Source organism: Aspergillus chevalieri, chromosome 5, assembly GCF_016861735.1.
Source record: "Aspergillus chevalieri M1 DNA, chromosome 5, nearly complete sequence".
Classification (NCBI taxonomy): domain Eukaryota; kingdom Fungi; phylum Ascomycota; class Eurotiomycetes; order Eurotiales; family Aspergillaceae; genus Aspergillus; species Aspergillus chevalieri.
In genome coordinates this window covers 3,647,469-3,674,546 of record NC_057366.1, presented here as the reverse complement: position 1 = coordinate 3,674,546, position 27,078 = coordinate 3,647,469, and the positions used below count along the sequence as shown (strand labels likewise).

At 50.7% G+C, this 27,078-nt stretch overlaps 14 protein-coding genes across 14 annotated transcripts; 8 read left to right on the top strand and 6 right to left on the bottom strand.

Moving 5' to 3' along the window:
* Positions 1-9: 9 nt before the first annotated feature.
* On the bottom strand, positions 10-771 carry ACHE_51301S (uncharacterized protein; the record flags this gene model as incomplete). The annotated part of the gene is made up of 1 exon (XM_043281114.1): positions 10-771. The coding sequence occupies one exon, from the start codon at positions 769-771 to the stop codon at positions 10-12; it is 762 nt and encodes a 253-aa protein (XP_043138625.1).
* Positions 772-990: 219 nt separating this feature from the next.
* On the bottom strand, positions 991-1,494 carry ACHE_51300S (uncharacterized protein; the record flags this gene model as incomplete). The annotated part of the gene is made up of 1 exon (XM_043281113.1): positions 991-1,494. The coding sequence occupies one exon, from the start codon at positions 1,492-1,494 to the stop codon at positions 991-993; it is 504 nt and encodes a 167-aa protein (XP_043138624.1).
* Positions 1,495-2,228: 734 nt separating this feature from the next.
* ACHE_51299A (CRAL-TRIO domain-containing protein) lies at positions 2,229-3,750 on the top strand (the record flags this gene model as incomplete). Its single annotated transcript, XM_043281112.1, has 4 exons — positions 2,229-2,945; positions 2,999-3,040; positions 3,093-3,192; positions 3,245-3,750. 4 exons carry the CDS (start codon positions 2,229-2,231, stop codon positions 3,748-3,750), a joined length of 1,365 nt encoding a protein of 454 aa, XP_043138623.1.
* A 577-nt stretch (positions 3,751-4,327) lies between these two features.
* ACHE_51298A (alpha-hydroxy acid oxidase) lies at positions 4,328-5,835 on the top strand (the record flags this gene model as incomplete). Its single annotated transcript, XM_043281111.1, has 9 exons — positions 4,328-4,415; positions 4,464-4,497; positions 4,547-4,649; positions 4,706-4,940; positions 4,993-5,151; positions 5,209-5,283; positions 5,337-5,590; positions 5,637-5,713; positions 5,760-5,835. The coding sequence occupies 9 exons, from the start codon at positions 4,328-4,330 to the stop codon at positions 5,833-5,835; spliced, it is 1,101 nt and encodes a 366-aa protein (XP_043138622.1).
* A 1,308-nt stretch (positions 5,836-7,143) lies between these two features.
* On the bottom strand, positions 7,144-7,440 carry ACHE_51297S (uncharacterized protein; the record flags this gene model as incomplete). Its single annotated transcript, XM_043281110.1, has 2 exons — positions 7,144-7,243; positions 7,289-7,440. The coding sequence occupies 2 exons, from the start codon at positions 7,438-7,440 to the stop codon at positions 7,144-7,146; spliced, it is 252 nt and encodes an 83-aa protein (XP_043138621.1).
* A 419-nt stretch (positions 7,441-7,859) lies between these two features.
* ACHE_51296A (uncharacterized protein) lies at positions 7,860-8,842 on the top strand (the record flags this gene model as incomplete). Its single annotated transcript, XM_043281108.1, has 3 exons — positions 7,860-8,131; positions 8,183-8,714; positions 8,768-8,842. 3 exons carry the CDS (start codon positions 7,860-7,862, stop codon positions 8,840-8,842), a joined length of 879 nt encoding a protein of 292 aa, XP_043138620.1.
* Positions 8,843-9,009: 167 nt separating this feature from the next.
* On the bottom strand, positions 9,010-10,082 carry ACHE_51295S (ketopantoate reductase family protein; the record flags this gene model as incomplete). The annotated part of the gene is made up of 2 exons (XM_043281107.1): positions 9,010-9,851; positions 9,899-10,082. The coding sequence occupies 2 exons, from the start codon at positions 10,080-10,082 to the stop codon at positions 9,010-9,012; spliced, it is 1,026 nt and encodes a 341-aa protein (XP_043138619.1).
* A 602-nt stretch (positions 10,083-10,684) lies between these two features.
* ACHE_51294A (putative flavin-containing amine oxidase) lies at positions 10,685-12,540 on the top strand (the record flags this gene model as incomplete). The annotated part of the gene is made up of 2 exons (XM_043281106.1): positions 10,685-11,431; positions 11,482-12,540. 2 exons carry the CDS (start codon positions 10,685-10,687, stop codon positions 12,538-12,540), a joined length of 1,806 nt encoding a protein of 601 aa, XP_043138618.1.
* A 635-nt stretch (positions 12,541-13,175) lies between these two features.
* ACHE_51293A (fungal specific transcription factor domain-containing protein) lies at positions 13,176-14,761 on the top strand (the record flags this gene model as incomplete). The annotated part of the gene is made up of 2 exons (XM_043281105.1): positions 13,176-13,772; positions 13,823-14,761. 2 exons carry the CDS (start codon positions 13,176-13,178, stop codon positions 14,759-14,761), a joined length of 1,536 nt encoding a protein of 511 aa, XP_043138617.1.
* A 6,032-nt stretch (positions 14,762-20,793) lies between these two features.
* Positions 20,794-21,681, top strand: ACHE_51292A (uncharacterized protein; the record flags this gene model as incomplete). The annotated part of the gene is made up of 1 exon (XM_043281104.1): positions 20,794-21,681. The coding sequence occupies one exon, from the start codon at positions 20,794-20,796 to the stop codon at positions 21,679-21,681; it is 888 nt and encodes a 295-aa protein (XP_043138616.1).
* Positions 21,682-22,242: 561 nt separating this feature from the next.
* On the top strand, positions 22,243-22,731 carry ACHE_51291A (uncharacterized protein; the record flags this gene model as incomplete). The annotated part of the gene is made up of 1 exon (XM_043281103.1): positions 22,243-22,731. One exon carries the CDS (start codon positions 22,243-22,245, stop codon positions 22,729-22,731), a length of 489 nt encoding a protein of 162 aa, XP_043138615.1.
* A 159-nt stretch (positions 22,732-22,890) lies between these two features.
* On the top strand, positions 22,891-23,929 carry ACHE_51290A (uncharacterized protein; the record flags this gene model as incomplete). The annotated part of the gene is made up of 2 exons (XM_043281102.1): positions 22,891-23,242; positions 23,301-23,929. The coding sequence occupies 2 exons, from the start codon at positions 22,891-22,893 to the stop codon at positions 23,927-23,929; spliced, it is 981 nt and encodes a 326-aa protein (XP_043138614.1).
* Positions 23,930-24,257: 328 nt separating this feature from the next.
* On the bottom strand, positions 24,258-24,431 carry ACHE_51289S (uncharacterized protein; the record flags this gene model as incomplete). The annotated part of the gene is made up of 1 exon (XM_043281101.1): positions 24,258-24,431. One exon carries the CDS (start codon positions 24,429-24,431, stop codon positions 24,258-24,260), a length of 174 nt encoding a protein of 57 aa, XP_043138613.1.
* A 225-nt stretch (positions 24,432-24,656) lies between these two features.
* On the bottom strand, positions 24,657-25,067 carry ACHE_51288S (SDR family NAD(P)-dependent oxidoreductase; the record flags this gene model as incomplete). Its single annotated transcript, XM_043281100.1, has 1 exon — positions 24,657-25,067. One exon carries the CDS (start codon positions 25,065-25,067, stop codon positions 24,657-24,659), a length of 411 nt encoding a protein of 136 aa, XP_043138612.1.
* Positions 25,068-27,078: the final 2,011 nt, after the last annotated feature.

Genomic DNA, 27,078 nt, shown 5'->3' with positions numbered 1-27,078 from the left:
CTTTCGGGCCTAGCCCGTTACACCAGGTCTAGTGGAAAGCAGTGTAGCTAGGTCTGCAAATGTGGGTTGTTGCCTTGACTTTTGGCTTGTTGCTTCCCTTATCTTGGGGACCTTGCCGCTATTGTGTTGGTTCGTTTGGCTGGATTGGGCATTGGTTGTTGTTGGTGTGTCTTGCTTCACTGGTTTGATTCGTTGGATAGTGTTCTGGGCCTCTGTGAGCTCTGTGCGAAGCTTGCTAACTTCCAGTTCCAGCTTTGTGACCCGCTCTAGATAGAGTCCTTCATGAACCTGCTGTTCTGCTCTCCAGTTGGACAGCTTCTCTGCTAGGTGTGCCTGTACCTGTTCCTGGACCATTTGAAACATTTCTTGTTGTTGGTTCTGGGCTGCTTCCAAAGCACCCACCAACACCTGGGCGTGTTTGCTCACATCTAGTAAAGAGGTTTGATGCTTTGGCCTCCCAATCAATGTCTTTTGTAGACTCTTTCGTTGCCTGATTCCGCTTCTGGCCTCACTGGCCCGGCTGGGGGCCCGGCTAGGGGCCCTGCTGGATCCTCTGGTTTGCCAGTGTTCCTGGCCCTCATTTTCATCCATGCTCGCACTCTCCATGCTACCTTCATTGAATTCAGGTTGCATCATGTTTCCGGATCGCCAACGGATTGGCGTTGGGGTGACTGGCATATCTTCTGTTTCCGCGAACTGGGAGGCCACGTTGTCCACTCCGGGGGGTGACGCGTGCGATATACCACCACCACAGAGTTCCTGTGCCTCCATGGTGGTTTATAGGTGTCTAGAGGCCCCTATCGGCCAAATGACGCGTGAAAAAGACGTGTTTTCCTTGGGTACTGATTTTGGTAGTGCGTTGGTAGTAGTGTTGTCTGCTTAAATCGTAATCGCAGTAACTAGTAAATTATATTACTTGGTGACTCACTAGTCGCATACGAAGCACTCATCTCAAATGTCTACGAACGACCAGCGTATCCTGCTCGGCCCTTAGATTACAGGACGTAACTGCCTTCGACAAGCATAGCATTTGGAACAAGTCATAGTGCAATGAGTTGAAAATGTTTGGGCTACCTGCCCGAGAAAGGTATCTTCAATGCAATCCACGTTCACCTCATCCATGCCGTTGGAGTTAACAGTTCCTTTAAGCATGGTAAAGTGAGTCATGCGACCTGTCTCAACAACTTTGTCTTCGCTGTACGTATCACCTGCTTCCACAAGGGCGAAGCTCATTAACGGAGGAGTCCCTGTGGCTTGACGCTCAGATCCGTAGCCGGTTGGTTGGTTGGTGTTGTCGGACTGACCTGAAAAACGGAGTCGAGATTTCGCGACGAGGGATCTTGTGCAAGTAATCAGCCATGCCAGCAGATAATTGTCGCCTCCGTTAGGTTCATACGACAATAATTCTCCCATCCAGCAGAACTCGCAGACTGCTGCTAATGAGCTCGTCCGACATTCAATCGGTGCTACTTGCACGTCGGAATCACGAGCCATTTGGGCGATGGATTCGACGGCCGTTACGAGTGCCTAGAAGAGAGGGGCTGGTCGCGTGTGGTGCACGTGCCCAGAATTGGCCAATTGTCGACGCAAAAATAGAAACTTCCGTATTTGTGACATCTGAGACACTCGCAAGCATTCCCCAATTCGCTTCGGTATGATTGGCGCGAGGGTGGCTAACCTTCGGTAGACCCAGTTTTGGGAATAACCGAGATTTCGGACATTCTCGTCGCCAGGTTCGCGTCTGCTCGGAGCATATGATGAGAGGACCGTTTCATCGTATATACTCTGGGCAATCTGTCGTCACGATCTTCGTCATGGAAAGAAACAGGAAAATCCTAAGAAGAATTGCCGGATTCAGTCACCATCGCGACAGGATCCTTTCGCCGAGGAACATCGGGTTCTAACTCTGGAGATCTGGGGAAGGTGTGGGGCGCCCGATTTTTGAACGCAGCCCCCTGAACGGTCCTCGCACCTCCCACATTTCGGAACGCCAATCACTGGCCTTGTTCCCCAGATATGAAACCGAGGATGTTGGTCCATCTCTGCGGGGAGTCTTGATATGGATCTACAGGAGCAGGCGGGGAAGCCATGCTCGCTTTCGTCACCGCGAGATGTAGATCAGTCGCGAGCATACATTTTTAAAGTCGACGCCGCCGGTCAGGATGTGGGGTTGGTCAATTGAGACTTTGCGTGTTTTATTCTCTTAAACTACACACAATCAACGCACAATGGCATCGACTAACACCCCGTCGGGATACATCGGAAACCTCTCCACGGAGCAGGAGGCCAAATTGCAGCAGCTCTGGACAATACTCCTGAAGGCCTTGGAGGCCTCCGGCGTAGAAGGGCCACCGCAACGCAAGCAATCCATCTCGGGCACCGACGGCAATGGTTCCGGCCGCGCCAGCACCGCTTCGACTCGTGCCGACTCATCACAATTGACCCAGAGCCTCCAAGAGACGGGGTTGGATGCCACGCAAATCAAGGCCATCAGGCAAGCCTTGGCCAACATGACCACCGACGAACTCCACCAAGGTTTCTTGACCAGCTTCAAGAATGAGAATCCCGACGTCCTGATGCTCCGATACCTCCGGGCCCGCAAGTGGGATGTGTGCAACGCTTTCGCAATGATGGTGGCTGCAGTCGAATGGCGAGTGAAAGAAATGCGGGTAGATGAGGTGCTGGTGAATGGCGAGCTCCATGCATTGAAACAGGAACAGAACACGGCGAACCCAAGTGAGCAAAAGGAAGGTAGCAGCTTCCTGGCGCAGAGTCGCATGGGCAAATGCTTCCTTCACGGTGTGGACAAGGTCGGTCGGCCCATTGTGGTGATTCGAGTGCGCCTGCACAAGCCGGGGGAGCAAAGCGAAGAAGTACTGAATCGGTACATTGTCAATGTGATCGAATCGGTCCGACTTCTGTTGCGGCAACCAGTGGAAACTGCTGTATGTACAGGCATTTCTCTTTCCAAGGTCTTCCGGCTGACTTTCTCTTGTAGACGGTTGTTTTCGACATGACAGGCTTTTCCCTCTCGAACATGGTAGGTCAAGCCTCTTGCTAAGTGACATGAACAAGGCTAACTACATGTGCAGGAGTACCCGCCCGTGAAGTTCATCATCCGCTGTTTCGAAGCCAACTATCCCGAATGTCTCGGGGTCTTGCTAATCCACAATGCACCATGGATTTTCTCCGGTTTGTTTTTTCCTGTCATGAACATAAAATAGCAGGCTAACCATTGGTCCAGGTATCTGGAAACTCATCAAGGGATGGATGGACCCCGTCATTGTTTCCAAGATCCAGTTCACCAAGTCCGTCAAGGATCTGGAAACTTACATCCCACGAGAGAGAATTTTCAAGGAGCTCGGTGGGCCGGAGGACTGGGAGTACAAGTACATTGAGCCAGAGCAAAACGAGAACAAGAGGATGGATGACACCACCACACGGGAGGCTCTCGAGGACGAGCGACGGGATATTGTCAGAGAGCTCTTGACCACGACATCGTCATGGATCACAGCCACTGCGACCAAGGACAACGAGCAGCTTAAGACTAGCAAGGCACGACGGGACGAGCTAGCAGAGCAACTGAGCGCCAACTACTGGAAACTGGATCCATATGTGCGCGCTCGTAACTGCCTTGACCGCGCAGGTATCATCCCAGACATTGGTTTTCAGCCGCAACAGGGATTAAAGACGGAGAAGCAGTTGGAGGTAGAGCAACATGAGACAGCTCCGGTCAATGTTGTTAGTTAGTGTGTAGTTTATTAATGATGAAATGAAATTGCTGCATGCCACGATCATTCTCAGCAAGAGTATGTGCCGATATATATCGCTCTCGAGCATTCATGACGACACTTGTACTAAAACCATTTCACGTTGTTGACTTTTCAAAACATGTTCACTTTTCATGCTTCTTTTTTGCTATTTTTACTTTTCCTCGTTTTATCTCTCTGCAAATCGGTTCAACCCAGTACGTCCGGCGCAGCATGAAGAGACCACAGGCAGTCCATTCTCTCCCTCCACGGAAATGGCCTTATCGTGCCTCACCCGATAATGCAATGCAACTTCTTACCATATCTGAGGCTAATCCAGCTGTGTTGCAAAAGTCATGTGACTGGGGTGACTTGCTTCGGTTTCTCAACGCCACAGAAAGGGAAAGTCAGCCCTGATAAGGATTCGAAGAAAGAGCAGATCATGTAGCACACAACTCATATCATGGCCATCTGAGTTATCGCTCATGGTTATTACTGTGTGATATCAGTTTTATTTAATAAACGGCCGTCATATGTTCTTCTCGAGACACCTTTGCACATTGCACGTATTCAGCACCATGGCCAACTCGACACCCGCCGACCTGCCTCTCACTATCAAAGACATCCAGGATGAGGCTGAGAAGAAGCTTCCCCAGCTTTACCGATGTCTGTATATACCTGATACCATGTAAAACTGATGTCTAACCGCCACAGACTATTTCAATGAAGGGGCCGGTGAGATGGTTAGGTATGCGTTCGTTCTGAAAGAAATCATTTCAATCGCTCATTACCTATAGCCTGCGCGACAATGAGAATGCCTTTGCTCGATACAAACTGCGCCCGCGAGTGCTACGCGATGTTGAGGAAGTAGATACCACTACAGAGATCTTCAAAACGAAGGTTCTAATGCCGGACCAATTCAATTACTCATGGAGCGTCTAATAGTGTGTTTTCAGATATCTTTTCCTCTTGGATTCGCGCCCGCTGCTGCCCATCGCCTCGCCCATTTCCACGCAGAAGCTGGCACGTCGCGCGCTGCTTCTCGCAATGGCATCGCAATGTGTCTGTCTACATGGTCCACCACCAGCCCCGAAGAAGTAATCGCGCAAAGCTCGGGGAATCCGTATGCGATGCAGGTGTCATTCTTCAAAGATATCGAAGTTACGCGGCGCATTATCCAACGAGCTGAGAGTACGTGCTAGAACTTATCCAACCATTTGTGCGAGAGAGCTGACTTTATCAGCGGCCGGATACAAGGCGCTATTTGTTAGTGTCGACCTGCCTGTAATCGGAAGCCGACGCAATGAACAACGAAACAAATGGGCGTTTCCCAGTCACATCGAGTTTCCCAGTCTTCAAGGAGCAACTGATGATCTGATGGCCACATACGCTGCTGGTTATGGTAGGTTATCATGCACATTTGGTTAAAGAAGTTCTTGAATTGAAGTATATTTGGCAGACGCGAGCATTCGATGGGACAAGATAGTCCCGTGGCTACGAAGGACGACTAAAATGGAAATCTGGCTGAAGGGTGGTTCGTATCTCTCCTTACCTCATGCATAAAGGATTTTATGCTAATAACAACAGTTTCGACGGCGGAAGATGTCCAACTCGCCATCGAGCACAAAGTTGACGGGGTGATCATTTCCAACCACGGCGGCCGCCAACTCGACGGCCAGCCCGCAACACTCGACGCGCTCCGTGAGTGTGGCCCCGTAGCGAGAGGAAGGATTCCCCTTGCCATCGACGGTGGCATTCGGTCAGGAGCGGATATTTTCAAAGCGTTGGCCCTTGGTGCATCTATATGTTTCGTTGGACGTATCCCCATCTGGGGTTTAGCTGTGCGTCTATTTCTCTATCATGGTGGCTACGACTGACAGTTTGTAGTACAACGGAGAGGCTGGCGTCGATATTGCCTTGAAGATTCTGCTAGAAGAGTTCCGTCATACGATGAAGTTCATGGGGTATGTTGAATGTCCGAATATATTTAGAACGTGCTAATAGGAGCAGATGCCGGTCCATTCAGGATATCAATCTGGGTCATCTTTCTTTGCTGCAGGCGGACGGCCGTTTGGCGAAACTGTGAATTCATCTGGAGCGTTTGATTTCTTAGGGTTACAGTGGTGATAAAGTATCATGAATCAGTAGAATTTAGATTCGAATTGGACATAACATACAAAGCAGAAGCAAATTCATTCTATTCCACCAATACCTGCCTATACGATCAATCCCAAATTGTCTGTATCCGCCGCCACCATGTACGAGTTGTTTTTTCTTTCGGACTGTCGGCCTCTACTTCAGGGAGGCCAGTATGCAAGTCTATGCTACATGGATGTCGGACCCACGACTCATCATGAGCATATATCCGATGCGCAAAATATATACCCAGAAACACGGGTAGTTATACAGATATAAGATGGCAAAAACGTTGACACGGACCAATTCCCCATAACGAAGACGGAGAACCCATTGCAAAGCAACCGGATAACAAACACGCACATGGCCAGCCAGACGAGGTACGGCTGAAAGCGTGATCGATATTGTGCTTGGCAGGCCATGCGGAACCGTGTGTAGGTGGTACTGCAGCATACCCATGAGGTGAATCCGGCAGTGTTTGTCAGGTTGATCAACCAGTTAAACACTTGACTGGCTTCATTTCCGCAGTCCAGAATCACCAGCAAGCCCAGCACGCAGCTATCCAGGACAGCCCAGTGCGGAGCACCCCATCCACTGCAGCGAGGAAGATTTGTGGAGTGTTACCGGCCACTGCAAGGGAATAAAGGGACTGGCTCGACATGTACAGAAACGAGTTTGCCGACGACCAGGCCAACGTGATGATAACGGCATTTATCACGCTATCAAGCCCTTTTATACTGGCTTCTTTAATGGCGTAGATGCGGCTCCTCCAGCCTCCCCACTGAGCAGACCGGGGCGTCGCTATTGCAGATAAGACCAATGACGAGTACACCAAAAATATAAAAGATAAGCAATCGGTAAAAATAGCGCTTTGTGGCTTTAGGAAGGTTTTTTGGTGGATTATGCATCTCGCCGGCTGCGATCACCAGTAATTCCGGGGCCAAGTTGAATGAGAGGACCGAGAAGCAAGCGACATATAAAACACCACACAACCGGCCTGCTGCTCCTGGCACAAGATATCCTTTGGCAAGACCGGGATACTTCCAGTAATGAAAGTCCAGGCGCTGATGAGTCGGGCCACCACCAAAGAAGAGTACCATAGACAACACCAGCAGACCGAGGATCATAAAGGCCTTGAGAGAGGCGAACGAGAACTCAGTCTCCCCGTATACTCCAACTGGACATAGACGAAGCACAATGACCACCAACAGCATTTATCAAAATTCATACTGCAATGTTGATATTGTTTGGCCAGTAGTCAAACTAGACCAGCCGCCATGATCTCGTACGCGACAAGAATGGCGAACGAGTAGAAGTACAGCCACCCCAGGGCGAACCATAAGCTGCGTGACACAAACCTATTGGCATAGTAAGCCATTGAGCATCCCGGTACGGGTAAATACGTGGACATTTCACTGGTGGCCGTGATAACGCCGTATACGAGAATGCAGATGACGATGTACACGCCCAGTAGCGGAGCCGGTCCAGCAATTGCCAATGCTTCACCAGTGCCAGCAAACATCTCCGTGCCAATCGTGCCCCCAAGAAGTAACATTTGAGCATGGCGAGTTTTAATCCATCGCTGAGTTTGGAGAGATGCGTCGACGACTTGTCCATCGGCAGGAGTAATAACGGAGGTAGGATCCTTCTCTTCATGGTGTTTTTTACACCGGCTTCGGGGTCGTTCGTTGTAGAATAATTAGGAGGTTGAATTGAAAGTAGAATAGAGGCACTCCGTCTGTTACTGAGAACAGCACTGTGCTGGCTTATAACGGCTGCTATGCGATATTGTCTTCTTGGTTTGTATACTTCGTTTTTCTAAACCTGATTGGCTGCCATTGGCGTTTATCGCAGCTGCGATATCATACGAATGCGGCAGCTCATTCCAGTCACATGATTGCAATCAGATAAGGAAATTATAAATCTGCAACCCCATTTCGACTTCATGCCGTACCACCAACATCGCCACCCATTATGTCCGCCACGACTACTATTGCGCCATTGACAAATACGTCTCAAGATAAAAACGACAAGCCCGAAACGTCCCATGCTGTTCAAGCCATCTCGCAGGGAGTTCCTCTGCCCGGGATCCCCTCATTCACATCCATCGACAAGAGGCGACGATGGATGCTAGAGCACATGGCCGGCGCGTTTCGGGTTTTCGGCCGTAACGGATATGGCGAGGGAATGGCCGGCCATATCTCTCTGCGTGATCCCGAGCATTTAGACTGCTTCTGGACTAATCCGTAAGTTGCTTTCTTCACTTATCAGGATCAACAGAGCTAATTTCAACATAGACTAGGAGTCCACTTCAGCCTGGTCAAAGTGTCGGATCTCATTCTGCTCAACCATAACGGCGAGCCTGTAGGTGGGAACATGAAACGACCAGCCAACGCGGCAGGATTCCAGATCCACGGCCATTTACACCGCAAATATCCTCATGTCAATGCGGCGTGTCACACGCATTCGGTCAACGGCAAAGCATGGTCGACCTTTGCCCGCCCCTTGGACATGATCAACCAAGATGTGACCATGTTCCATGGCGAGGCACAGGCGGTTTATCCCGAGTTTGGCGGTGTCGTGTTTGATCCGGAGGAAGGAGAGCGCCTGGCCAAAGCCCTTGGACCAAAGGGCAAGCTCCTTATCCTCAAAAACCACGGGCTTTTAACAGTTGGTCAAACAGTAGACGAAGCCGCGTATCTTTTCACCTTGGCTGAGAGGAGCTGTGAGATACAGCTCAAGGTTGATGCAGCTGCCGCAGCTGGTATTCCCAAGCAGATCATTGATGATAAGGTATCCGAGTATACATTTCAGATGACCAGTGAGCCGGTATGTTTTTCAATTTTCCCGTTCCATTATCGGTTACTCATGGCGAATCTCAGGAGGCACACTACTGCGAGTTCCAACCCGCGTATGACCTTGAGCTGGAGATGTCCGGAGGGCGATTTCTCGAGTGATCTAGCATAACGATATCATTTACCGTGGTTTTTTTTTTTTTTTTCCCTGATATATTCCTCAGTGATTTCATTTCGACTTGAATGTTGGAAATACGATGAAACTAATATGAATGACATTTCTTTCTCTGCATTCTCCAAGGTTATATATGTAAAAGAGATCATGAACTCTATCGCTTGACACTGTGGTCCTCTGGCTCAGGGATTGTAACTAACCCATTCCGCTCCTTCGTCTTCCATTGCACAGCACGCAGGATATGATACATGACCGTAAGAACCGGCATAGGAACCCCTCGCGCCAGTCCAGCCCGCAGCGGCTCCCCTACAACCGTCTCGAACTCGCAATACCGGCGTTTGCGGAGATCGACCTGCATACTCGGCGGGTTGTACATCGCGATTGGGTCCATCCGGATCATTGCCTCCACCAACTCCTCCGGGAGGTCGTGACCGTATGCTTTGGCAGCTGCCCGGATCTCTTGCATCGCCGGTCGAACAAGATTGTCAATGGCCCCATCCGCCAGCTGCATACGGCCTGTATCAAGATCGGTAACGGCGCAGATTGAGTTCAAGCAGGCATTGTATAACAACTTCCGCCAGCGCGTCCAGCCGACGTCAGGCTGGTATTCGGGACTACATTTGCCTCCAGCCTTGTATATCTCCACAAACTCCTTTGCCGCGTCTTTCTGAACCTGTGCATCTAGATTTGGGTTGTCGAAAGCTCCAATGAATGCTCGATCGTGATCTTCGTGGACAATCTGTCCTGTTCCGACTTCGTGGGATCCGCAAAAGCTCACACTAGACAGGACAATGTTCTGCGGAAATGCGTCCAGAATAGGCTTCTCAATGTTCAGTCCGTTCTGTATCAGCACTATAACCGAGTACCCCGGGGTCACCGCTGGGCGGATAAGATCGGACAAGCTGGGTGGAATGTCGGCTATATTCTTGGTAGTGCAAACAATATATCTGTAAGGCTCAATATCCTCCTCGGACACGTTTGGCACGGCATTGCGGACTATCTATTAGCATCTTCAAGAGAACATGAAGGAGGTAAAGGCATACTAATATCCGGGCGGAATGATTCGACGACTCCATGGTCAAGAGATCGAATGTGGAATCCATGTTGCTTCACATGGTCGTAGTTGGAGCGCAAGACGGTCGTTACTCGGGCCTTGCCTCCTGTTTGCAAGTTCAGAGCGGCAATGGTGCCAATGCCGCCGCATCCAACTAACAGTACATTGGCCATCTTGAAATCGAGGATTTCTTGTTGGGCTCGGAGATGTATGAGAGCGCGAGTCACGAAGTTCTGTAGCGATAGTTGACGACACTTTGAACTTCAACAAGTGCCGCCTTTTATCCTTGACAATCTTCCCTCTATCTCTCCCTTCTATTTTATCGTTGAATGATCAATTGCTCGGGAAAGTCATCCCAGTCACGTGTCACTATATTGCTGACATAGCCGTCGCTTGAATACGCCATTTGCAACATTCCATTGTCTTAGTCTCGAGTTTGTATACTCGCGATGCATATATTCAGAACATCGAGTCTCGCAGAGCGTTCGATACTTTCTGGATCGATTCCCCAAGTAAAAGCCGGTGATATCGACATAATCCGATCTCGACTCAACCATGTTAGACGGCGATAAGGAATTTACCCCGCCGATTTGCGTTATCTGTGCGGTGTTAGCTCTGGATATCAAAGCAGAAAGTCACTCCGATGCATGGTGCATAGTAACTTGCCTATCTAGAAATAGCATGGTCTAATACGGGGCATGATAAAAAGACAGCCAGCTATCGGGAGAATGACTGATAGCATCAATTGTCTTTCTGAATTCACGTTGGCAACACCATGACTCATGGAATCCGTGCAATCGATCTTCCCGGCACTCGCGCTGCCTACTATGCTCCGGCTACTGTGACCTCTCAGCCACCAAGCAGCTGGATCCATGTCTCGGGGCAACCTGGGTCGTTGGTCAATGGGGAGGTCCCTTCCGACTATGAATCGCAAATCCACCTAGCTCTGTTGAACCTGCACAAAGTCCTAGTCGCAGCAGGTGCTTCAATCGCGGATATCGCCCGGCTTACGCTCTACATTGTCAACTATGACCCCCAACAGCGCAAACATACCCGCCACATTGAACGCTTCCTACGATCCCACCGACCAGTCATAACACTCGTTCCAGTGTCTCAGCTCGCATGTCCGGAATGGCTGTTTGAAATTGAAGCCGTGGTGGCCAAGCCTCCGGCGATTCCAATGCAGTTGACGCCGCCAGGTGCGAAGGTGTGGGACGTGGTGATCATTGGTGCCGGGCTGGCCGGACTCACGGCCGCGGAGCATCTCATCCAATCCGGTCACTCGTGTCTTGTTCTCGAAGCCCGCGACCGTGTTGGAGGCCGAACCTGGAGCACGACTCTGCCTGACGGGAAAGGTACGGTGGACATTGGGGCTGCGTGGATCAACGATACCAACCAAAGCAAGATCTATCAACTGGCTCAGAGAGCTGGAGTTGAATTCATCGAGCAGAATACAACAGGAAATTGCCTATTGCAGGAGTCTGCAAAGAGTAAGCAGACGTTCGCCTATGGCGAGGTTCCGGTCAGTACATCCGTCTTCGTCATCGGTGCTCCGTATTGACAAATGCGCAGTTCGACCCTGAAACGCAGAAGCAGTTGGTCGAGATCCGTGATATGGTCGAAGCTGACTGTCAACAAGTTGACTGTCCGCGACCGGAGGATTCCACTCTGGACTCAATGACTTTTCTCGCGTACCTTAAGAGCTGCCAGGCTAGTGATCGGGCAATCTCGACGGCCGCCATCTGGACCCGCGCGATGCTGGGCCAAGAGCCCGAGGATGTGTCTGCTCTGTACTTCCTCAACTACTGTAAATCCGGCGGCGGACTGCTGCAAATGCGTTCCGATCGCCGCCATGGTGGCCAGTACCTGCGTATTCGCCAGGGCACGCTGTCTTTTGCTCAAACCCTGGCGGCAGCACTCCCATCGGGTACTGTGCAATTGTCATCTCCTGTGACGGCAATTAACCAACAGTTTTCCGGTCGCGTGTTGGTCCGAACACGGAATCGAACCGTGCAGGCTTCGAAAGTAATCTCGGCTGTGCCATCCACCGTCCTCCGAACCATCGACTTCAATCCACCGCTTCCAGCACGTAAACAGCTATTAGTCGACTCATTCAGCTATGGATATTACACCAAGGCCATGATGGTTTTCCGTTCTGCCTTCTGGGTAAACAAAGGCTTCTGCGGACTAGTTCAATCATTCACCGGCCCGGCATCCATTGTCAGAGATTCCAGCATCCCAAATGACGACAAATGGGTGTTGACTTGCTTCCTCTGCGGGGATTCGGGGCGACAGTGGTCCCAACTACAAAGCTCTGAACGGACGAATGTTTTGTTGAATCAGTTGGGCGAGATATACGGCGATTCGGACCTGGTTCGCCGAGAATATGTCACAACAGTCGAGCATGAATGGTCGAAGGAGGAATACTCGGGCTTCGGATGTCCTTGTCCATCGCTATCTCCTGGAGTGCTGACCGTAGCCGGGGATACTCTTCGGGAGCCTTTCCGTGATGTCCATTTCGTCGGTACCGAGACGGCCGCTGAATGGAAGGGATATATGGAGGGAGCGGTGCGAAGTGGCGAGCGAGGAGCAGCAGAGGTCCAGAAGCAGTTGGCCATGGCTCATCTGTAGAAGCCCATAGATACCAGATTAGATATAGCTTGAACGCAATCTAATGGAATCCGTATGTGGCGGAACCCCGCATCTTGGTTATCGCTTACTGTGATTCTATTGGCCGTCCAGCTGTGGATTTGAGATAGCCAAGTCCATACCTTGACCATTCCTTCACTGAAGACATCTGTCCCATTTCAGCTCCGCATTGAACGTCATGTCTCTGTCCAAACGCGATCGGTCTCTCGAAGGATGCGGCACATGTCGAACGCGGCATGTCAAATGCGATGCCCAGCGTCCAGTCTGTCAGATGTGTATCATCTCAAACGTGCCCTGTACAGGCTACGAGATCCGTCTGCGGTTCGTCCACCACGGCGAGCCAGAGCCTCTGGGGATCGAGGATGCTACACGCTTCCGCCGGCCCCTGTTTACCGGCAAGTCCTATCTACAGGTAGAGACAGGCGTTTGCTAACCATAGCCAGATAGAATCACAACGGGAGCAGATGAGTGCACATCTGGCTCGAACTGTGCACCGGAGTAATCCAACGCGAGCCTTGATGCAATTAGACGAGGAGAGCCTCTCTCCAGATTTTCATGATATCAATCTATCGAAAGGCCCCTTCGGGGTATTTCAATTATCCTCTGAAAGCACAGAGATGGTGTCTAACGAAAACGAATCCGGCGGGAAGATTCCCAATGCCGAATCTATCAGTGCCCTAGATCAGATCGATGTTGAACCATGTTGGGATGAGAATTCCCTGGCTCTGGACTTATCGCTGGACCCGGTCCTCGAAGTTCAAGACGAAAACGAGCCGTGGAATGATGACCCGTTCGAGTTCCCAACGCTTTTCCCCGGAGTACCTGGGCCCATGGATCTAACCCCGGATGCTTGGGAACTACTCTCGTACTATCGGGATCGGGTGATTCCTCTGTTATCGCCACTGAATAGTGCCCACCACAAGTCTCCGTGGAATCATCTCATTCTTCCAACGGCCATGAACGTACTGGCGGAGAAGTCTATGGGGGTTACTGTAACCGCAACGCGATCTGCTTTGCTGAATGCCATCTTGGCGACCAGTGCGTTTCACCGACGAGTATCAGGGGGTGAATATTGGCAAGTAACGTCAGAGTCCTATCAGAAGCAAGCCGAGCAAGACCTCTTGGGTGGCTTTCAGAGGGAATTAGGGTCCGCGCAGAAGCGAGTGAAGTACAAGGAAGTGCTCATGGCACTCGTCAATCTGGCGACATTGTCGGTACGTTTTCCCGCCATTCGTCACGCACAACAAGTTTGACCGGATTCTAGGTTTTCCAAGGCGAACCAGACAAGCTGCTAGCGTGCCTGTTGATTGCAGAGAGGTATATTCGCACCAAAGGATTGACCAAGCGCCGCCTGTCGCGCAAAGTCCGCCTACTACACCATTGCTACGCTTATTTGCGCATCATCAACGAAACAGTGCTGCTACCGGATATTGTGACTGACAAGGGCCACGAGTTGCAGTCCATCCTAGACGCTCCTGGACCACCGAGTGAGGCGCCACTCCGGATCACCAAATGGATGGTCGTGCCCGACTTTGGGCTCAGTAGCGCCAAGGATTTACAACTGGGTCAAAATGACCTGCATCTGGAGTTCCCCGGACGGTGGGATCTCACGATGTATCCTGAGATTTTTGGAATTCCCGAATCTTTCGTCGGGCTGGTCTCCCATATTACCCGACTGGGGAATGAACGAGATCGCCTTCTGAACGGCAGCCCTGCCGACAACGGGTGCACACCAACAATGCGCGACTTTCTACTGCGGGCCAAGTTGTTGGATGAGCATGTGTGTCGGTGGGAGCCACCGTCCGGTCCTCATCACTTCATGTTCTGCGCCATGCAAAAGGCTCTGTCTATCTTCTTCTACCGACGCGTGTATGACGTGGACGTGACAACCCTACAACATTCCGTGCGGCAGGTCCGAGATTTGCTGGCACAGAGCCAAACGTGGTATACCGAATCGGGACAGCGCGGTGTCTTCCCCGTGTGGCCGGCATTCGTCACGGCGTGCGAGGCATTGAGCCCAGATTTGCAGGAATTCTTCCAAACATGGTTCGAGCAAGGCTTTCAGCAGGGAGGGTTGGCATCATTCCGACTGGCGGCATCGATAGTGCGGGATGTCTGGGGCAATCGGGCGCAGGTGAGGGGCAAGGCTGTGCACTGGCCAGAGATAATGCGGTCGAAGAAACTGGCGATGGTGTGTATGTAGAATCACTGTTTGTACAGACATATCGTTAGCACTGGGATACACGCATAGCAGAGAGTGTACAGATAGATACATACCTCGAGCTTGCATACTCAGTACAGAGTCAGAATCAGTGTATTGTGTGTGTGTGTGTGTACTATTTATCGTCGGGGGCGAGTCCTTCCGCGGAGGCGGTGAGGCTCTGGTCCCGGAGCGGGACATACGACGGGCAGATCGGAACTGCCTGTTCTCTAGCTAAACTACCATCTATCATCTAAATACAGGTAGCCCCCCGCGCGGGGGGCTGCTTGGGTTTTCACAGCTGTTAAACAGCGGACTGAGCATTTTAGGTTTTCCTAAGAAAGGAAATAGGGAGAGAATGGAACAGAAAAGGGGAGGAGCAAAGGAAAGAGTGGGGGAAAGAGGAAAAAGGAGGGAGGCCAGAGGTAAGCCTATTGGTTCCCAGGTTTGATGCGTTTAGCAACCTAATGGCGTTTGCAGATGGTTGTATAGAAAAGTGATTTTCCCAGCCAATCTGCATATGCAGTGAATCCTGTCTTTTTGGTGAGGACGTCTGCTACAGTTTGTTGGCCCCATGGATGTGCCACCGCTTTGCGACCCTCTCGGCAGAAATAGAAGTGGGAGGGCTCCTTTCTGCGGCCACATGAGCATGTCAACAAAGCCTCATCATGTTTGAAGCGCTCATGGTACTCTGCGAAGTCGCCATGCCCGCTCCTGGCAGCTAGGAGACGGCCCAGAGCTGGTCGGGGAAGATGGAGCTCTGGTGGCCGTTTCTCCAGGCCTATTCTGAGGTCCCTGTAACGTTTGGGAGCGTTTTGTGACCAATACTGTGCAAAGGCGCGCCAGTGCACCCTCTGGGCTGCGCGCTTGGTGGCTGCTATTGAGGCGGGTGGTAGGGGGAACCCCAAGTGAGCCTGGCAGCCCATCTTGGCCTCCTTATCTGCTTCTTCATTCCCTTTGATGCCTGAGTGTCCAGGTACCCATTTCACCTGTACCCTGTCTGGTTGCGTGTTGGGTGCTCTCAGGCAGAATGGCCATGTCTGGGCGGCTTCTTGAAACTGTTTGAAAACTGGTTGGCTTGATCCTGTGGGTTGGCCTTGGAGTTGCTGTACCGCTTCCAGGTTGTCCAAGCAGATGTATAGGTTTGTGGAGTGCTGGGCATTGGGGTCCTTGAGGGCAGACTGTAAGCCAAGCAGGGCCCCTCTGGCCTCTGCATCAAAGACCTCATGGTTGGGGAGTTTTCTGTGTCCACTGAAGATCTTGGTTTTGCAGGCGCCCCAGTAGCCCACCCAGCCGGCTCCTGCAGCGCAGCTGTCTTTACCTTTTGATCCATCTGTATAGACGACCATCGATCGTGGTGGGATAGAAGTAAGCCACCTCTGGAAGTCCTCACTGGCCTGTGCCTTATCAATTGCAGCCGGCTGCTCTTTGGGCGTCAGATCTGTGTCCCATGGGCTTGCCGGCAGTGGGTCTATCTGTTCAATGGTGTGAAAGTTTGATGGGTTTATGGCCCGGAGCAGGCGGGTGTTGATGTGGAAGCTTCTCTGGCGTGTGGCCCGACGGTGTAGAGGATGTCGGGTGTCTAATTTGTGTACTCTGATTGCCAGTCCCCGACGTCTTTGGTTGAGGAGGAGTTCCATTGGTGGGATGGCTGCTTCCCGGTGCAGTACGGCTGTTTGTGTGGTCTTATAGACTGGGAGAACTCTTGATAGTGCGCTGCGGAGCACCCGGTCCAGACAGGCTAGTTGGATGGACACCCTATTAGAGATGGGCTTTTGTCTGCCTGAACTGTCCTGTGCTGGTCTATTCATCCCTGGCCACCATGCCTCTGCTCCATAGCATAGGACTGAGACCACACAAGCTATTGTTGCTTGTCGCAATAGGGATGCTTTGACCCCTCGTACAGTGTTGGCCAGGGCTTGAATGCCTCCTGCTGCTTGCTTAGCCTTGCCTGCTAGTGTGCGCGCATGTGCTTTGAAGTTCAGTTTCCGGTCAAACCAGATTCCTAGCCAGCGTGTGGCCCCATTGGGTGGGGGAGGCGTGATCTCCACTGTATCTTCCAGGGTGTGTATTGTGCAGGTGGGATTGTTGCCCTTCCGAGTTTTGTCATAGTGTTGGAGTTCTGTTTTGGCTAAATCAAAAGTGAGTCCCTCTCTGTGGCCCCATGACATCAGATCCATCACAGTGTTTTGTAGTTTGGCCGTATTTTCTTCAAGGGATTTGCTAGCAACCAGTTGGCAGATGTCATCTGCATATCCAAATCGACCTCTGCGGGCTATTGCTGGCCCTATTTTGAAAATGGGTTCAATGTACAGCATGAAAAGGATTGGCGACACAGGAGAGCCCTGTGGCAGGCCTGCTGGGACTGCAAAAATTGGGCTCTGGTGTCCATCCAGCCGTATAGCTGCTGTTCGGTCTTGGGTGAAGCTTGATGCCCAGCGGAGTACTGTAGGGGGCCATCCTTGACTGCGGAGTCGCTGGATTAGTCTGCCTTGTAAGACCGCGTCAAAAGCCCCTTTGATGTCCAAGGTCAACATAGAGGCGGCCAGGCCGCGGGCCCATGCTTCTTCAATGTCATGCACCAGTGCTGCCGCCAGGTCGGTAGCTGAACGGCAGGGGAGGGCCCCAAATTGTTGGGGGTGGAGGACCTTGTGTTTGATGGCTATCCAAGCTAATCTCCGGGCAATAAGGCGTTCTAGTCCTTTCCCCAAGGTAGAGAGGAGAGCAATTAGTCTGTATGAGCGTGGGCTACTGTAGTCCTTCCTCCCTGGCTTGGGAAGGGCTACCAGTAGGGCTTGTCGGAAAGGCGTCGGGTGCCATCCCGTTGTGACACAGTGTTTGTATAGGGCTGAGATGTGGGAACCTAAAGCTGGCCAGGCCTTTTTCAGGACAGCGTTTGGTATTTCATCTTGACCAGGCGTGCTGCTTTTTGCTCGGAAAATGGCTTGGTGTGCTTCCCCTGTTGTGACATTTGGGAAAGGGAGAGTTGCCTCTGGGTTGTTGCAGTTGATGGGGATATCTTGTGTACAGGCAGCCTTCTGGAGGAGAGTTTTTACCAGGAGCTCTGCTTTGGCATTGGCAGTGGTGTGTGTTCTGTTACCCTCTTTGAGTGGAGGGGTTGGGAAGGTCCCTTCTGTCCTGTTCCATTTGATTGCTTTGAAAACGTCCTTGCTGTCAGTGAAGTTATCCAGCTGTGTACGCCAGTAGTGTCGCTTTGCTTGGCGTACTGTGCGGCGGAAATTTCGTTGTGCTGTTTCTACTTCAGTTGGGGGGCTATCTGGATCTCGTGAGACTCTTCGGAGTGTCAAGACTGCCTCCTGGCAGTCCTCATTCCACCATCTATGGCCTGATGGGTGAGCATGAGCTCTTTTTGTGGACGCTTCCAGGGCATTTTTGATTGTTTGTATGATTGCAGAAGTGTACTGGTCTAGAGCTTCAGGTGTGAGGTCCAGATGTGTTGGTGGAGGTTCACCCAATGTTGCTGCTTCCTTGTGTATGGCTGAATGAAAGATGTCTTCCTGCATGGTGGCCATTCGGAGGGGCGGCACTGGCTTTTTGCTGTTGATAGGGTGCCAGTGAATTGATGTGTTTATTGCTGTGTGATCTGTCAAGGCTGGGAATCCTGGTGCTGGTTCTGTGTGTGTGCCCTGGCAAATGAGAGGGCTATTGGCCCAAACTAGGTCAATGGTGCTGTTCCCTCGTGTGGGAGTGTTTGGTTGGAGGGTTAGGTGCAATCCTTGTTGGTCTGCCCACTGTAGGAATGGCTCTGCGCCAGGTGAGGTGACATTGGTATTGGTTCGCCATTGAGGGTGATGCAGGTTGAAGTCTCCAGCAACAAGGCAGGGTCCAACAGGTAGAGACTGGCTTATGAGGTGCTTCAGACCCTCACCAGAGTCCACAGTCCGTGGGGGAGCATTATATAGGTTTAGCAGAGTCAACTGTTGGTCTCCTGAGCCTACCTGGACCGCCGTCAGGTCACGACTGGGCTGGGAGCCATGTGGCACTAGCTCTGCTTTGAGTTGTGGGTGTTTGTGGATATATGTGAGGGTGCGTGGCCTGCTTGACCAGTCTTCTATTGGTGTGAATAGTTGGAAAGCAGGGTGATGTTTGGAAAGGCGTCGTTCTCGGAAGTTGGATATCCAAGGCTCTTGGACGAGAACCACGTGATATTCTTGTTCAAAAGCGAGTTGAAGGGCAGCTTCATGAGGGGATGGGCTCCGGGCCACATTGACCTGGAGGATCTGCAGTTGTGGGAGAGATTTGTCATATCTCATTGAGGTGATGTGGGATTGGGAACTGCTTCTACAGCAGTGTTCTTGGAGGAGACATCAGTGTCTGTTTGTTTATCCTGGTTGCTGTCCTCCGCAGTTTTGGATGACAGAGCTTGTTTTTGACTGGACTCAATCCGTCGAATAGCTGCTACTTGTGTTTTGGGAACCCAGACCAATATGCCCTGCTTGATGCTGGGCCGTACTGGGCAGTTTGCATGATCTGCAGGAGCAGGTCCTAAGCAGTTGGCACATTGTTGGGTGCTTTCTTTGTGATCCTGCTCAGTGTGGTCTTTAGCTCCGCATAGCCGGCATTTGGGCTGTCGGGTGCAGGTTCTGGGATTGTGGAAGTCCCAGCAACGGGCACATTGTTGTACTCTGGGGTTTATATTCTTGCGTCTTATGCGGAGGTTTCTGCCGAAGAAGTGGATCCATTGTGGAACATCTGATATGGCTGACTCTGGCGTTGCTAATATCATTGTTGCTGTATTTTCTGTATTGTGAATGTGGTTCTTCCTAGACCAGTGTAGCTTCAGAGGCGTGACACCAGTCTGTAGTTTGAACTCCTCCTTTGCTGCTTGCTCAGATACTGTGACCATAGAGCCATCATAGCCAATATACTGCTTGATAGCCCCAGGAATGACAAAGATTGCCCATTTCTGCTCTAGCTCTGCATTGGAGCCCTGGATTACCTGCTGTATCTCCTCCTTTTTGCTGTGCAAGATTTGTCCGGCTTGGGTGCTTTTGGGCCCAATGGCGAGCCCTGTGGGAACGTGTTGTATTTCCTTAATGGTGTCAGTGATCGCTGGATCCAGACTGCTGCGAAGCTTTTGTAGTGCCGCATGTGGGCTGGCATGGCGGGCAGGGTGGTCTGCTGGGAGTCGAAGGAAAAGGCGGAGGGGCCTTTCTGGCTTAGTGGGTGCAGTATATGTTTTCTTTGTAGACTTGCTCTCTGATTTGGATGTGGAGGAAATGGCTGCATATGTCATGGGGGGGCTAGCTGGGCCTGGGTTGGTTGTGGGACCTTGGTCGCGTGTATTGGTGCCGGGTTGGGTGAAATAGTTATGGACGAAGATTTGGAGGGCGTTGCCAAAGGAGGAGGCCCTAGCAAGGCTTCTCTGCTTCATTGAGGAGACTTTCTTGTCAAGTAGAGTTAGGATGTCTAGTATCTCCTTGTCCTCTTCTTTTTCTTTCGCAGCCCGGGTTTGTAGGGCGATGTTGGCGTGTTTTGTGAGCTCGAGACCTAGTTGCTCATTTGGGCTTTGGGGCTGTGGCGTGGTCAATGGGGCTCCAGTTTCCACCTCCATGTCCATGTTTGGAGGTGCTGGAGCTGCTGATGAGGCATTTGGTTCGCCTGGATCCTCTTCTGTCTGTTTATCTGGCTTTTCGGGCTTTCGGTGTCTCCGAGCTTTCACTAGCGCGGCTATGCCTTGTTCCCGGGGGCTGTCCCCAAAGCGGGGGCCTCCTGAAACGTGGCCTCTGATCGAATGCCTGGTGACCGGCGGCATTATGTGTAGTTTTGATGGTCAGAATCAGTGTAGGATTGGCATTCTCATTCTCTCATTCCAGACGGAGAATCCTCGGGCAGGAATAAATCCGATCCGCCCGGGCCAAAGACCGGCCCGTGGGTCACGGGAGCGGGTCACGAGGTTTTTTGCGGGGTTTGTCTTTGCGCCAAAGTTTGACATTCTTTGTTAGCTTCTCTGTTCTTGTTTGCATGCACTACTCCTACACGTTGTCTTCTCAACACTTTGCAAGACATGCGCCATGTCCAATTCTACTTCCTCCAGTCCCGGCAACTGGATCATTGGCGGCTATACTGGCAACAGTGACGGCGTGCGCATCGCGATCGCGACTTTTGTCGGAGTCGCTTGGTACAATGTCGGCGAATTGATGGTCCTGGTCTTTCTCACCTTCAAGAAGTATCGCGGCATGTACTTCTGGAGTATGCTCAGTTCTGCTTGGGGCATTATCCCCTACTCCCTCGGCTTTCTGCTCAAATTCTTCAACGCGACGGACGCCCTGTGGTTGCCCATCACCCTGCTGACGGTAGGCTGGTGGTCCATGGTTACCGGCCAGTCCATGGTACTATACTCGCGACTACACTTGGTGCTTCGGGATATTAGGATCCTCCATCTGGTGCTGGGATTGATCGTGCTGGACGTCTTCCTCCTGCACGTTCCGACGACTGTGTTGACCTACATGGCCAATTATTATCACACCGACGCGACAGTGACTGGCTACAACGTCATGGAGAAGATCCAATTGACGGGATTCTGCGTCCAGGAGATCATCATCTCGGGGCTCTACATCTGGGAAACGAATCGCATGTTGAAGCTAAATCCGGAAAACGACAGCCGCAAGGTCATTTTCAATCTGTTTGCCGTCAACCTGGCGTGTATCCTGATGGATATCGCTCTGATCGCTATTGAATACGCCAATTTCTACATGTACCAAACGACCCTGAAAGCGACAATATACAGCATTAAACTGAAACTCGAATTTGCGGTCCTGGGCAAGCTGGTCAAAATCGCGCATCAGCATGTCTGGCGGCCACAACTAATTGCCGGACCACTAGGCTACCCTGTTCCTATGGATACGAACCAACTGTTTGCAGATCTTGACCACAATTATGCCAGTACGCGGACTTCTTGAGCGTTGTGAAATTACTAAGACCTAATATGTACACATGCACGGGCGCGAAACCGGACAACCGAGGTCCGCGATGCGAGAACACCATGGCAGCTTTAGAGCCATAAGACTCTATAGCTAGATTCATTTCCGGCCAGTTGCTCGTCTACTTTCGCTTTGGAAGTGAACGCGATCATGCTTGTCCATGACTGCCCGAAATCCCGTCGCGACTGTTGGTCACAAACGATTGGTAGAGCCCGGTCGTCTTCGATACGACGTTTCAAAACACTTGGAAGAAGCCACAGTCACGTGCAATCGCGCCGTGGTTTATGGAGTACGTCACCTTCAATTTGAGACTGGAACGGTAACTGACATCGGAATGCTCTAGAGCCTTAGGACTCCCCTAGATCGAGCACGCGCCTCCGATATAGTCGCGCATGAAAGCGGCCATTCTCCTCCGAATGCCTTCGCTATTCGAGCTCCACTCTGTTTCGACTTATAGTACGCATAATTCGGTGGTCCATCGAAGTTCATTGTCGGCGTTGACGAACCCCAGCGGTACATGGTTATGACTCTCACGATGAGATGAGCGGAACGAACAATATGTCAATAATATCCAAGATCACTTATAGACGGTTGAATATGATAATTTACCACGTTATATCTTCGCCCTCGTTGTTTTTGCTTTCTCATCGCTTTTCAGACAAAGCACAGCATTGCTGTTTGTTGAAATCCACCGAACTTTCCATTGCAATTCAAGACGCAACGGAATATAGCCTTAAAAACATGTTCAAACAAGATGGGAAGTTCAATGTTTCACGTCTTGCTGAAGATATTCCCCCACTCAGAATTCATTCTGTGGTCGAGTGCCGATTCCAAGCCTTTGTCCGTTCTAAACTCCATTGGATAAAGACGCCAACAATGACGTTGTATAAGATGTTGTCTAGCTCTTGCATGGCTTTCAGTATTGTTTCACGGCGCAATCCTTTTCAGTTCATTATCTTTTCTTTCCCGAAGGCATTTGGTCACAACTGCGCTACGGGACAGCAGTCGATACGAAACAATCCAACATAGGGCTTCTTAAATATCCCTTTGGGCTTAAATTGTAAATGGCGCAGAATATCTATAAATATGTTCGTCTTTCCCACCTAAAGAAGACCACACCACTGACTCCTTCAGTATCCTTCCATTTCAATACATCCCTCTTCATTCCGCGTTATTTCATCATCCATTATGGACTCTGCCACCCAGCAGCATCTCGCGAAACTGCTGGAGTGGGCCAAAATTCAGTCCATCAATGACCTGAATGCAGAGTCTGTGGACTACCTCAAGTACGAGCTCAAGGGTCGTATTCCCATCACGCAGTTCCGCGTCCGTGACCATGAGTACTTCAAGTGGCGCAAGGAGCACCCGGATGTCGTCGATGTGGAATACGATGCCCCCAATGCGCATGTTATTATCAAAGCCACGACTAGCGTCTTGTACGACGGTGCGCTCAATGCGTTCGAGAGATGGTTCGACAAGTGGAGCAAGGAAATCAATGCGGATGGCTCTCGTGGTCATTACTATTGCAAGACCTTGATCGGTAAGTAAACACCCCACCTCCCAACGCAGAAATGAGAATATATGCTAATTGTTTATAGATCTCCATCTCCTGGGTAAGTACGAAGATAGCGAAAAGCAGGCCGATGTTGGTCTCTGGAAGGTTGGTCACCGTTACCCCTCCGTCGTTGTCGAGGTGGGCATTAACGAAACTTTGCGTGAAGATGGCAAGCGCTGGTTCGAAGGCACCTGTGGCAAAACCAAGCGTGTGATTCTGCTGAACATCACAGAGGAAAAGCGTCCTGACCTGTCTGTCAAAGACCAGACCTGGGGACTACACGCTAAACAGCTCCGTACTATCGAACACGATGCTCTGACCAAGCAGATCTACGACTGGCACGAGAAGCACAAAATCCCGCTGGTGGGTGAACGTTTCGTCTTCGACCTGGCGTCTCTCCGTCCGGGAGGCAGAATCACGGACGCTGTTTTCAAGGCGCCGATTCCGCATCTCAAGTGGCAGGCGCCTGGTCGCCAGTCGATGCAGAAGACCATCACCGTTGTCCTGTGTGACGATGAGGAAGACTATGAGAATCCGGACAATCTGACCAATGATTTGAGCCTCACGAAGTTGGCGTATGAACTGGACACGGTCATTTCAATGGAACTGCCCAAGGAGCGAGCTAGCAAGATAGCTTGGGACTATATCGTCAAGCGCGAGTTGGAAAAGTGATTTCAGACTGGTGTGTTCCCAATTGCTCTTTTTGTTATGTGTCATGTACTCGGTTTTGTCTTTAATTTTTAATGTCATGTTTAGGAACTGGATCCCCCAATCACTTGCAAGTTATGTATGTTATGCTTTGTGCTCTTAATTTTTTGTTTTCTGCTTTGTGTTTAGTGCTTTATAGAGGAACTGGGTAAATTGAATTCTTGCTATAAATGTCTTCATCGTAGAGATATACCATGAAGTAGACGTAGGGGAATCCCTGTAGCAACCCAAAAACATATGACGAATATCTCTCAATCAAGGCTTGACAGAACACTGCCCTTGGGTAAGTCTGCTAGGCATTGGCGCCCCCATCCACGCTCCAAGCAGCACCAGTCACGTAGCTACTTTCGTCGCTGAGCAAGAAGACCGCCACGCTTGCCACTTCCTCGGCTCTTCCGTCACGGGGAATTGCTGTTTTTGGGGCAGGATCAAAGTCCTTAATACGGGCCAGGTTCGCTTGGTGCATCGGGGTGTCAATCGCACCCTTTCATTGCGTTAACAATAATAACAGAACCCAAACAGGGTAGGAGACTTACGGCAGAATACAGTTCACTCTCGTCCGAGCGCCCGTTTCTTTGGCCGCGCTTCTCACCATCCCAAGAGCAGCATGCTTTGACGCTGCATAGACAGCTCCATTCTTGAAGCCTTGGAGCGAAAACATACTCCCGATATGGACCACGCTCGAATCATCCTAGAGGAAGCCCGGACGTAGGGAAGCTGTGAGCACATTGAACAATCCCCTGATATTGACGTCCATGATGAAATGATACTCTTCCTGGCTCGTCTGCCAGATGGCCTCTGTGCCTAATTTGTGACCCGGAACCCCAGCATAGTTGGCGACACCATTCAGTTTCCCAAAATTCGACTTGGTTTTCGTGAGAAATGCTTCAACGGCGGACTCATCGGTTACGCTTCCGGTTTGGACGAAACAATGTGAATTCTGATCCGTAGGGAGGCTCGTATGGAGTTGCTTCAGGTTGTCGGCAGAGATATCACAGACCGCCACCCGGGCACCTCTTGCCAGGAGAAAGCGGGCTGTCACCAAGCCCATGCCCGAGGCGCCGCCAAAGATTGCAAAGACTTTGTTCTGCATGGATGCCATTGTGTCGTGTTTTTTTTTTTTTTTTCTCGAACTGACGGAGTATGTCTTTTGTATGCGTCAATAGCCAATCACAAAGGCGTTATCGGCCGAAGCTGCCAAGAGCCATGGATGGGCGTAAGCAGCCTGCATTAGCGGTATTGACTACTCCACATTACTACTCCGTACGTCATATACGATCAGGAATGGAAAATTACTATTCTCAGCAAATGCCGGTCGACCCCATAAGCCTTGGATTTAGTACCTCATCACAGGAGCCACAATCCCGAAAACTCTCCGATGTTGACCCTGGAAACCACATTGGCCAGCCTAGACATGATTCCTTTTTACAGACCCGCGGCGCTTCCTCGGCATGTAGTCGAGCGTGGAGCTGCATCATGAAGGGCAGTTTCTTGGAATACGATATTATCTGCGGGGACCGGTCAATTAGGAATCCCCGAAACGTTCGCGAACACATGAGATGTGTAGAGGAATTCGAGATCGGCCAATATAAAGTCTGCTAATAACATAGAGGTTAGCTCAAAACGGCTACTGTTGTCTGAATGCAGGTAGCATACCTTTCTTATCCCATGGGATAGTCGGTGTCATCGATATCTTCCTCATCGAGTTCCCTCGTGCCGCTCCCTTTCTCAACTTCCCAATCCGCAGCCAAAGGGTCCGTCCCGTCAGTCAAGGCCCGTTTTAAGCTCCCAATGAAGAAGATCATGGTGTCGGCGCAAAAGAAAAATATCCACAGTGTAAGTGCCACGAGCAGAATGAATTGGATGGAGCCATAGTCCAACATTATGGTTTCCTCGCGTTGTAGACGCGTATGTCGTGATAACATGGACGGGATTTATTTCAGGTGGACAAGGGAAATAGAATGTATAAAAGATGCATGGGCGCGTAGTCTACATATAAGCCCTGAAGGCTGTCATCGCCGACAAGTTCCGGAGATAAGACAGAATAAGCGCACTCCACTAGCTCTTCTCGGCATTCTTGGCATGACCGAGTTGGGTTTTGTATGCAAAGGCATCAGCATTTGTTTTGGACAGGTTTGGGGTAAAAAGCCGATGCCGGAAGGTTGGGATACGTAGATGAATATCGATATTTTGATGTGGCCTTCGGCCACAGTCATCCAATCATCCAATACTTCTCACAATCACTACTGTCACTTACTGCTATAAACACTGCCCTGCCACTACGGGTGGTTTTGTTTACCAACGCGTAAAGTTTTGAGCTGGTCTGGTAAACCGGAGACTAATGAGCTGACTACCCAACCCAAGCTTTATCGATCAACATCGATGATGTGCCGGAGTATTGCCGAAGCATCAACCGGACAAGGTGCCTATCCCGCTTTCTTGAATGTCGCGCTGCTGAGGACGCCTCTGTAGATAGAAGTACGATATTTCTTTCATATGATTAACTACGCAAGTTTATGCCATGCTGAGTATGTTGCATCTGAAATAACCTCTTGCAAAGCAATCATGAGTTTATTTCGCCTTCGAGGCATATAGAAACTGCATCATGCAAAACCATTATGTTGTAACACCACGTCTAAACCATGGAAATCATGGATTCCGGATTCGGCAATCTAAGGTTATCGCCAAGCAATAAGTGTACTCTGTAATCCACTTGCATTAGCGCCGGAAGCTAAACCCTGATCGGTAACCATCGATAGGACTAACTCCGAACCATAGAAACAACTCAGAATACGACACGAAGAGCCCCATTAATCAACGGCTTATGTGAGGCGGCTGTCTACGGGGTGCCCTTAGGGCTACTCATGTCAGCCATGCACTCTTCACGCCCCGGATAGCCCGGGATGCAGACACAGCCACCAAACCTGTTCTAATACGGGCACGGGCATCATCAATGATGACAGGATTCTCTTGGCCTTTATAAGCAAGCCGTTTTCTTCGAATGGGGTATATATTTTTGCTGCCTGGATTACGTGGGTTGTCTTTACTCGAGTATAGCCTTATGGCGGCTTAGATCCTTGGACACGGATTGACCATGTATATATATGGACAAG